Raw genomic sequence first — 10,938 nt, forward strand, 5'->3', positions numbered from 1 at the left:
ATTAAACGTGTTGTAATGTTCTAATTGTACTGACAGGTTGTCTGTGGATAATTCATCTGTTGGTTTATGGTGGAGTTTAATGGAGGAATGAGAAGTGGATTAAGCTCAATTTTGACAGACGTTGCTATGTTGAGAAACCAAACACTGAAAGCTAAGATATTTCAATACAGAAGAGCAGAAATGAATACTAACTTTCATGTGTTCATTCATTCTAATACTTAAATGTGAGGTCAGAGGTCAGCATCATGTCACTTTTAGGTAACAGGACAGATTTTCCAAGTAGACCCCGAGCTCCTGCCTTCTACTCGAATGCTGTTGGAATTCAGAGCTCTATTATTAGCTCGGGTCATTCTCACAGATGTCTGTGCTTTTCCCCCACATTAAACACAGGGAGTGGTGCCAGAAGCCTGTGTCACCCACGGGCGTGTGACAGAAGGAGACGGGGTCAGGAGGGTAACCCAGTGTCTGGGGAACGCTGCTTTCCTGAACTAGTGCTGGGTTGGTTTTTTTTTTTAAAGTGCTTCTGAGCAAGGTGGAAATGAATTGCCAGAGACAGCAGTTAAACATTAACAGAGTGATAGTGAACCAGTTATGTCAAGTTTTTTACAACCGCACTTTTATATTTAATAATCCATGTAGAAACCCCTGTGCTCATGTTACATAATGTGAGGGTGAAAAAAAAAAAAAAAAAAAAGGGAGAAAAAAAAATCACAAGGGGGGTGGGGGTCGGGGGGAGGATCATTCCCTTCTAGTAACTTCTAGGTTTCTGTGTCGACTTTTCCAATTGGCTGTCGTAAAATTTACTCCACCCGTAATGCTGGCTCCTCACATTTATCACCGCCCACTCACAGCTCCCTCCCACAGACTGATGCAAGCGTGTGTGTCACGTATACTCTATGTTGAGGTGGAGATGTGAAACGCTCACCTATGTTCTGCAAAAAGGACAATCTGTTTTTTTCCCCCACCTTTTGGAAATGTTGACAAAAGGCCCCTGTGATTCCCCAATTTGACTCAGATTTAAGCTTCAAATCACAAAAGTTCTGCTTCCCTCAAATTAGAACCATCTCCAAAAATCAAACTAATTGACCTGGAAAAAAAGTAATTCATTCTTTTATCTCCTCAAGACTTTACTACTGTGACTCCCTCCTCTCTAACATCCACCTAAAGTCACTCTCTCACCTCCAACTAGTTCAGAACAGATGACATGACATCACCCCAACCCTGGCTTCTTTCCATTGGCTCCCTGTATGTTTTAGCATTGACTTAAAGATTTTAAGTCTGTTCCAGATTCGAGGTTAAAAACAAAAAGGTGACTCAGAATCAATCATTTCTTTTGAATCACTTCTCAAATTTTTTTTATAAACCGACTTTTATGTGATGCTGTCTTTTTACTTCATTTTATTATTGCTTTTTTTTTTTATTTCTTAGTTTGTTTTTATCGTATGGATTGGTTTTATAGTTTCATCTATTGTACTGCTTTATCACGGTTTAACTTTTTCCTTCGGTTTGTCTTGCTTTGTTTTCCCTCCCTGTTGAGCTTTTTGTTGGCTTGCTTTGTCTCTCAAAGCACTTTATAGCTTGTTTATGAGATACTATATGTTTTTTTTAGTTAGTTATTACAATTGTTGCCTCATCATACTGTGGTTATACACAGCTCACTGAGATATCCATCTGCGTAATGCATGTAAATATGGGTAAATGATTGTAAGGTAAATGCATGTAAAAGTCTAATAAATAATATGATAGACTTCTTGAGTATAACGCAAAGTTAAATGCACAATGACGTGAAATAAACTTCTACATTAATGAGCTCAAACACAAAGGTTCTAAATCAGATAACATGTAATCTGATCATTTCACTAATTATGTCTAGGAAAAGAAAAATGAAGTCTGTGCTAGACGGATAAAGTAATGCACTAAATAACTTTTCATTCATACATCAATGGCTACTGCCCAATTACAAATAATGGCCAGAGTGATATTTGGGTTTGCCATCATCCTTCTTTGTGGTCTCCCAATTCGCTGCGAGTGTAAGAAACCATCCTCAGAGGTAATTATAACCTCGTCTCATGAGGATAATAGTTTAAATTTGCCGCACTTATCCCAAACAGTCATAGTTCTCACTGTCCAGCCAAAACATTGTCTGTCAGAGGCGGACGAAAAAAATCACGACGTCCTGATTTTGAATTGCTAATCATGCGAAGAGGAGAACAAAAGTTTATTCATCCGTCTCTTATGTAATCCCACTTAGTCCCATCGCAGCTCTGAATGTCAGAGCACAGGTTCTGACCCCCCCCCACTGCCTAACAGATTGTGTCCTCACATCATGCTCACCTCCTCCCGGAGATTACATCTCTGAGGGAAACAGTAGATAAACAGAATGCTGCGACGGCATGAACTCAAAAAAGTCGAATGAATCCGCAGGCATCCAACTGTGTGCTCCTTTCTATCTCACACTTGGAGCGTTGCCAAAGAGCATTTGAAAGCAGGACATGGAAAAATGAATGACTGTTTTTCTCATTTTGTTTTCCAACACACAGTTGAATCAGGATGATGTAATTAATTAGTTGGACACTAATCAGCAGAGTGCTATTTAACGACACACAGGGAAAACAGAGCTTTACGACATGATCTAAATTAAGAACGAATATAAAAAACACAAAATAACTGACTGCGTAAGTGCTAACGCCCACATGCAATTCACCAAAAGTGCACATTATCAGCTGAGTGGAGATCACCTGTGTGTCAAGCAGTTTTAGGATCGACACACATGTATCTGAAACGTTCAACAGCTGGTTAGTCAATAGAGTAACAAAAAAAAATTAACATTCTCAACAAGTTTGACAAAATGCTACTGAAAAGTGCATTTTTATTATGGATGGTAGAAATTATGCCAAATATCCTGCAAAAGGCTGTCCTAAAAATCTAAATGTCAGCTTGAGGAGAGAATCGTGGCGCCGCATGTTCTGTCTCATTTCTGGGCAACTGTTTGGCATGCAACGAGATTGACACACCAAGATGGTCACCATGCATACTAAAGTCAAACCCTGCATGTGAGCAGAAAGCCTCCCACCGGAGGGGTCATGCTGTGGGGATGCTCCTCAGCAGAGGGCCCTAGAAAAAAAGGGGGAAAAAAAGGCTTATGATAAGAAAAGGTAAAACACAAATGCAGCAAAAACACAAGGATAAATCAAAGAGGAGCATCTGCTGCAGTCTGTGGGAGATTACTTATTTTCTAACAAGACAACACCACCAAACATGAAGCCAAAGCCAGGAATTCACAACAACAACAATCATACTCGCCCAATTCAGCATCCAAACCTCAATCACGAACCTGTGGCTGGAGGCGAAAATTGCTGTTAGCTCCCGTCTACATGCAACGTGACAGAGCTTGGACAATGGATGAATGGGGAGGTCCTGAAGTACCTACGTTTGCACTTAGACTCTAAGCTGCAATTGCGGTCACGAAAGGGGCCTCTAATGCATGTTGACTGGAGGATGTGAATACTTAACGTCACCAGTTATGTTTTTGATCAACACTTCTATTCAATCTGCATCTTTTGGCGACATTGTGACATTAACATTTTTCCCCCCAAAAAGCACAATTACAGCCACCACATTCATAACTGTAAAATGAAAACATGAAGCCTAGTGAATGCTATTTCTTGGTGTTACAAATGCCAAGATACAGGCAATGGGAATAAATTACTTGTGCAACTGGTTTGCTATGTGTGTGGAGGGTTGATGGAGTTTATAATAAATCATCTCCCACATCATCCCATCTGTGCAATCCATTAAAAAAAAGGAATAAACATCACCACCAGTGTGCCAATTTTGCTCTCTAAGTGTGGAGATGCTGTTACAGTCTTGGCACTGCAACTATTTCTCACTTGCATATTGAAATGAAAACAAAACACAGAAATAAGATTGGATCGTGGGCGTATTAGACACATCATGACCACCTCGAACTATGCCACAAACACCCACATAAAAAAGAGAAAGTCTGGTCAATTGCAATTTTAGTGATTTATTTGTACAATAGGAATTGCACTGTACAAATACCCTAGCTCAGATGTAAAGGCAAGAACATAACACATTTTTTTTCCCTGCCTGATCTGAACATCCCTCAAACCCTTGTGAGCTCAGACTGATGGAAACAAGATTCCCAGAAAGAAAATAAAAAAATATAGCTAAAAAATAAATAAAGCAGCTACATGCCGTACAAATAAACATTTACAGGATGGGAGACCCGTCCCAACTAAGTGCCAAAGCATACTGAAAATACTGAAATTAAAAAAAAAAGGCTAAATAAAACCTAAAAATAAAATAAAAAAAACATCATGTCCAGATTTAGATGTCCAACCTTTATGGCAGTGTAGCGATTATGGCCTCAGTTTGATAGCATGTAAGAAGAAGAAAAAAAACCTCACAGTAGACAAATACAGAAAAGGCATATGGTGATATCTCTATCAAGTCCATGCGCCTATACCACTTACACATTTACACACCATCGACAGACACGTTTACACACAAGACAGGACACTTTTTCAATAAAATAAAAAAAAAAAAAAGTAAAAAAAAAAAAAAAAAAAAAAAAAAAAAAGTGGAATTCCCTCTCCAACTCCACCCCATGTAGAACAAGTTTAGACGGCAATGGGAGTTTACCTGGTCCATTTCAAAGCAATGTCAATTCACATTCACTCAAATTGCCATTAGTAAATCACTTATGTTACCATGGTAAATCAAAATGTCGTATAAAAATATAACAACAAAAAAAAAAAAAAAAACCGCTCAACAAAAATGTATCTACACAGTCTCAAATGCGGGGTGGGGACTGAGAGCCACGGCCAAGAACAGCTCAAATAGATCTTTTTTTTTTTCATTTATTTGAGGCTATGGGAAGAATGCGTAATGGTGCTCCACATATCAAGTCTGAGTAGCTGCAGTCTTCCCCCTCTCCGCCACAGACACGCAGTGGAAGCCGCGGGTACCGTCGGGACCCCTGGGCAGCCTGGTCACCCCCGGCGGAAGACCGTCGGCGTTCTGGATCTTCCGGCCCATCATGGGGCTCCCCACCGGGCTGCTCTCCTGCGACGCCACCTGCTTGCGTCGCTGGACCCACGGGCTCCCCGACGGGGTGAGGCTGCTGTCCGAGGAGTAGTCAGCCCAGCGGCGGCCTGGCTCCGGGCTCAACCTGCCCTCGCTGACCAGAGGGGACTTGTGGGAGTGCGGGGATTTGCGCTGGGGACAGGGGCTGGCCCGGGGGCTCGACCAGGGGCTGTTTCGCGGGGATATGCCGGGGCTCAGGTGATTGTTCTGGAAGTTGAGGCCCGCGGTGGTGGGGCTGAGCTTGTTGCAGGACTGGGACTTCCGGGCCAGCCTCGGGGACGTGGGGTTGCTCTCGGTCTCCGAGGAGCTGCAGGCCGAGTCGTCCCCGTGGTACTGCAGCTCTCGCACCCTGCTGTTGAGCGAGCGGCTCTTACGCATCCCTCCCTCCTCCCGCGGCCGGTCCTTGGGCACCTTCTTCTTGGGAGGCTTGGTGCCGATCAGGACCAGCTTCAAGCCCAGCGAGCCGGCGCCTCCGTCCTCGCTCCCCCCGGCGGCCTCGTTGGCTTTGACGGCGGCCTCCACCTCCTCGAACTCCACCATGGCGCACTCCTCCGTGCCGAGCTGCGTGTAGCGGCCGCTCAGCCTCTTCAGGTCGGCGGGCAGGTCCTTCCCGGGCTTCAGCACCCGGACGGAGGCGATGGCGCCATAGGCTCCGAACTCCTTCAGCAGGAGCTTCATCAGCTGCTCCTGCTGGGTTGCTCCTCCTCCTCCTCCTCCTCCTCCTCCCTCGTTATCCACGGTGAGGGCTGCCAGCTCGGGCCACCTCTGCAGATCACTCAGCAGCAGCATGCGGCTGGGCAACGACTCGCTGGCAAAGACCGGCACTGCGGACCTGCGCCGCACCTTGCGGCCCTCCTCGTTCAGCTCCAGCACACCGGAGTGCCTCAGGGCATAGGCAGTCGTCCTCCAGTCACGAGTCAAGTGTTTCACCTGCAAACCAAAAGAAAAGAGACAACGCGTCGTGTTCAGGAAGTACTACCCGGAGCCTTCCTCGTAGCACTTATTGCACTCGTATTAGTGTTGCAATTACTGTATTCGTATCAGTTCGCTGCACTTATTGAATTTGTATTTGTTTACTGCACTTATCCTATTCGTAGTAGTTTGTAGCACTTACTATATTCGGATTAGTCTGTTGCAATTATTGTTTTCGTAGTAATTTGCCTCTGCACTATACTTTTGCTCTGGCTTATGCTTTGAGATGCTTGTTTAAGAAAGGAGATGCACTTATGACTTCTGGTGACTAGTAGTTCTCTTGAATACCTATGTTGAAGACACTTACTGTAAGTCGCTTTGGATAAAAGCGTCTGCTAAATGACTGTAATGTAATGTAAATGTAATGTGTTACATTGGCGAGATGCCAAGTAGTCTGAGAGGGCCCACTCATAACCATTAGGGGGCAATCTATTGACCCCCCCCTCCAACCACTTCTCTTTGGAGAGTTATGATGCTCCGGTTAAATGAAAAATGGCTACAACAATAAGTTCCCATCAACAGGATCAATCAGCCACCTCAAGTGTCACCGAGCTCATATGCGAGGCCCTGTTATAAAATATTAATTTTAGTTGAAATACCCCACAAAATCTGCATGCACGGGCCCAAAGAAGCACCAGCTGGTGTGCATCAATGTGAGAACAAGCAGTGCACCCCCAGCGGATAATCACGTCGACACTAGACACAGCCATTCAATTTCCACGAGCCTGTATAGTCACTGGGAATGAGGTTTGTCTTTTAACCTTCTTTTAGGCCCTGCTTTTTAGATTGCATTCATACATTTTGGCCAGTGTTCATATGTCCAGTGGACAATCAGTGCTATCATGATGCATATGATGTGTACCCTACAATTTAGCCCATAAGAGACAAAGGTTGTGTGTGTGTGTGTGTGTGTGTGTGTGTGTGTGTGTGTGTGTGTGTGTGTATATGTATGTGTGTGTATATGTATGTATGTATGTATATATGTGTATGTGTATGTATGTATGTATGTATGTATGTGTGTGTGTGTGTGTGTATATGTATGTGTATATATGTATGTATGTGTGTGTGTGTATATATGTATGTGTATATGTATGTATGTATGTATGTATGTATGTATGTATGTATGTATGTATGTGTATATGTATGTATGTATGTATGTATGTATGTATGTATGTGTGTGTATATATGTATGTATATATGTATGTATGTGTGTGTATATATGTATGTGTATATGTGTGTATGTATGCATGTATGTATATGTGTGTATGTGTATATGTATGTGTGTGTATATGTATGTATATGTATGTATGTGTATATGTATGTATGTATGTATGTATGTATGTATGTATGTGTGTGTGTGTGTATATGTGTGTGTTTTCCAGCCTTATCATGGACAGGGAATTCCAATGATGTCCTACTGTGTCCCCACACTACACCCAAGAGCGTCGCAGTCATGGTTACCTTTTTGAACGAAGTGAGCAACTTGACGCTGACGAAGCCCAGCTTGTTGCGTCGGACATGCTTGAGCAGGAAGGCGTCGTGCTCCAGGTTCTCGTCGGACAGGTAGTACTCGATCTGAGCGACCAGCTTCTGGGTGAGCTCCGGGTCCGGGGGCTGCCAGCTCTCCTCCTCCAGCTCCCCTCCACTGGTGCCGGCGCCACTGTGTGTGCGTTGGGGGGAGAGACAAAATGCACCATGGTCAGCAGAGACTCTTTTACGCATTTACATTTCATTCATACAATGAGGCTTGCAAGTAATTGGCAGGAAGAACTCCCTCATCCTGAAGCCTCCCTCCGCAGTGAACAAGCCGGGTATGTAGTCACCATGCCCGGGCGCCAGACCTCGACACCCGCGCCCCCCCAAATTCTCAAAACTGCCAAGACCTCTCCATCTGAAGGGCGCCAGAGTCACAGGCTCTCCCTCCCACACAGAGTATGGTGGCTCACACCCCCCCCCCCCTCCTCCCCCTAAAAAAATGATTTAAACTTCACAGAAAATGTACAAAAAAAGACTGGACCCAGTACTGTATGGCCGAGGCTTTTTTTGGGGGCACAATTTCATCTCAGCGGCACAGTCAGGTATAAGAATAAGGGATCTGATGAAATTTGTGTGGATGACTCATCACCTCCTCCTCCTCCTCCTCCTCCTCCAGTGCACACCCTCAGTCAACAGCTCGCTAGCCAAGGCTGACCGCACAGCTGGCGTGAGCACCACTGCTTCCTCAGGACCTCAGATATCCAAACAAGACAACCACGAGCTGAGCTTGCTTTTTTTTTTTTTTTTTTTTTTTTTTTTTTAAAGAGATCAGTTTAATATGTGAATTCCAAAAAAAAAAAAAAAAAAAAAAGGTAACAGCTGAAATGTTAGGGCATTTCCTCCCCTCTCCCCTCTCCCCTCTCTCTCTCTCTTTATAATACGCTATGAATGAAGTTCCCTCTCAGGAAGTAGTGCACTCTGGAGGAATGTTGCAGGATATTTTTTTTTTTTTGCTGACAACGTGCACTTTCCTGTTCCAAAGCATGCTCTCCTATCAGATGTTCAGTGATCAACAAAATACAAAAACGTGCAACAACGCACCAGGTGTGACATCAGAGCCTTTAAGGTGTGACCTGCAGAATAAACTGAAAGGCTTGGTATGGATGGATGGATGGATGGATGGATGGACGTTTCCCCCCCCCAATTGACCTTTCTATCACTGACTCACTCCTCGCACACACACAGTTCGAGTGGGGTGGAACTTCTAGGCCGGAGGATAAAAATAGCCATGACGCAGGGGGATTAGATTAAGGTGAAGGTGTCATCCCTGTTATCCCTCAGGTGTCTCGGTTCTGCAGCACACAGGTGGTTCAACCCTCACCAGTCCAATAACCCTCGAGAGCGTGTCAGTGTGTCTTTTGTTGTCACTCATATACACCTGTCTGGATTCTACTCCTATATTTGCACAGCATTGGGTTTTTTTTTTAACCCAACACACTTGGCATTCTTTCAGTTAAACAAAGCAGTCCCAGCTCTACCCACGCTGCTCGTGTGCTGGCAGTTCACCCACTGAAGTTATGGGCCAATACAGTATTACAAAAAAAAAAAAAAAGAAATAAATATGACTGCCAGGGTTCCAATATAACCTTGAGAGCAAGAGGAAACACGTGTGATTCACCCCTCAACCTACACTGAACCCGGTCTGCCTACAAGGAATGGTGTGCTTGCATTTATGGCATTTATGGCCAAAACAAGTGCATGAAAGTAAGTATGCAAAGGCCAGGAAAGCAGTTTGTTTCACCAAGTGATGATGTATTGACTTGTATGTATAGCTCGCAAGCAAAACACCAACTAATACACACAGAAAAAGAAAAAAGAAAAAAAAGTAGCAAAGAAGTCAAACCTGGATTTGTCATGTCTCCCGATCTCATCCTCGCTGCAGCTGCCTCCAAGGAAGTCAAAATGATTGGCGGACACCTCCTCGGGCTCCTCGTCCTCCGCCGCCTGAATGGCCACCGTGATCGTCACCGTCCCCATCTCCTGCGTGTGCTGATCCACGGTGATTACCTCATCGATGCCTCGCTCCGCAGACGCATCCAGGACGCACTCCGCCGGGCTGGTGTCGGGGCTCCCCGCGGACCTGCTCATGGTCCCCCAAAGAGTGGAGGTGCCTCCCCCGGCAGCAGCGCCTCCTCCCCGGCAGCCTGGAGTCGTGCTCGACGCGGAGCCGCAGACAGGATACTGGGCGCGTAAAGCCAATCGACGCTTCTTCTCCGGGCACCAGTGATGGCGGAGCAGGACCCAGGGGGCTCCGAGGAGGCGCTCCACAGCTAGCCAGAGGCCCCCGATCCAGATCCGACCCGACGGAGGGCCCTGAGGAGCAGCGGGGCTCGTAGCAGCCGGCGAGACGCAGCCTGGAGGAGCTGGTGGCGAGACCGACGGGCTGGAGCCTCCTTGGGCTTCTACCGCTGCTAGCGATGCTGCCACTTCCTCATATGTAAGAGGCTGTCTGCGTTTGAAACGAGCTCTGGGATTGGGCCGCGGCGGCAGCGTCTCCTCGCGTTCATTCCCAGCCCACAAGCAAAAGCTGACACAAAGCCAAGAGGGAGGCAGGAGGAAGGAGAGGCAGCGCATGAAGGCGTTCACCAAGGCGTGCATGTTCCTCCTTCTCTTTTTTTTTGGCTTTGTTTTGCTTTCATACACACTGGTGGTTGTTTTTTTTTGTTATTTGGGGTTTTTTTTTTTTTTTGGACACACAGGGTGTTGTCTTTTGCTGCCAAGACACGAGTGACCCGTTTTCACGTCGCTAAGTAGGGGAGCCAAATGCACGTGTTCCTCTCTAATTGGGAAATAGCCGTGTCAAGGACGACCCTTTTCTCTAACGCCGCTAATTGGATAATAGGCTCCAGAGTCTGTGTGTGTGTGTGTGTGTGTGTGTGTGTGTGTGTGTGTGTGTGTGTGTGTGTGTGTGTGTGTGGGTTAGATTAGTAAAGGAAGTGAGGACAACACAGACATCAGTAGTAGGTATTATATGTCAAAGCACAGCGACGAACCACCGATTCAGTCAGAAGCCTTGGCCACAATCAAGAGTTTAAAAATACACATGTCATCAGTGCATATTTCCTTGCATATGTCCAAAAAAAGGAACAAAAAGTCAATACTTTTTTCAACAAAAGAGTATTTATTCCACATATTATTATTATTATTATTATACTGTTTTGCGTTTATATTTTCTGCCAAATGAATCTCTATACACAATGTACACAAATATATGTAAATAAATACACAAATATATACAATATACACAAATATATATATATATACAGTACCAGTCAAAAGTTTGGACACACCTTCTCATTCAACTACTTTGAAGAATCTAAA

At 44.9% G+C, this 10,938-nt stretch overlaps 1 protein-coding gene across 1 annotated transcript; it reads right to left on the minus strand.

The window, feature by feature from the left end:
• Nucleotides 1-4,576: 4,576 nt before the first annotated feature.
• Nucleotides 4,577-10,399, minus strand: larp6a (La ribonucleoprotein 6, translational regulator a). Its single transcript, XM_054615279.1, has 3 exons — nt 9,461-10,399; nt 7,543-7,741; nt 4,577-6,039 (listed from the first exon to the last, which is right to left on the minus strand). The coding sequence occupies exons 1-3, from the start codon at nt 10,213-10,215 to the stop codon at nt 4,927-4,929; spliced, it is 2,067 nt and encodes a 688-aa protein (XP_054471254.1). The 5' UTR covers nt 10,216-10,399; the 3' UTR covers nt 4,577-4,926.
• Between the last annotated feature and the right edge of the window lie 539 nt (nt 10,400-10,938).

The sequence above is a fragment of the Anoplopoma fimbria genome, chromosome 2 (genome assembly GCF_027596085.1).
Source record: "Anoplopoma fimbria isolate UVic2021 breed Golden Eagle Sablefish chromosome 2, Afim_UVic_2022, whole genome shotgun sequence".
In the NCBI taxonomy this organism is placed as follows: Eukaryota; Metazoa; Chordata; class Actinopteri; order Perciformes; family Anoplopomatidae; genus Anoplopoma; species Anoplopoma fimbria.

Bases quoted from the DNA above. Each gene is read 5' to 3' on its own strand.
- larp6a (XM_054615279.1), bottom strand. From the start codon at position 10,215: ATGCACGCCTTGGTGAACGCCTTCATGCGCTGCCTCTCCTTCCTCCTG. The intron at 7,742-9,460 runs GTTTGACTTCTT...ACGCACACACAG, and splicing joins GGGAGACATGACAAATCCAG to TGGCGCCGGCACCAGTGGAG. The intron at 6,040-7,542 runs GTAACCATGACT...TTTGGTTTGCAG, and splicing joins TGCTCACTTCGTTCAAAAAG to GTGAAACACTTGACTCGTGA.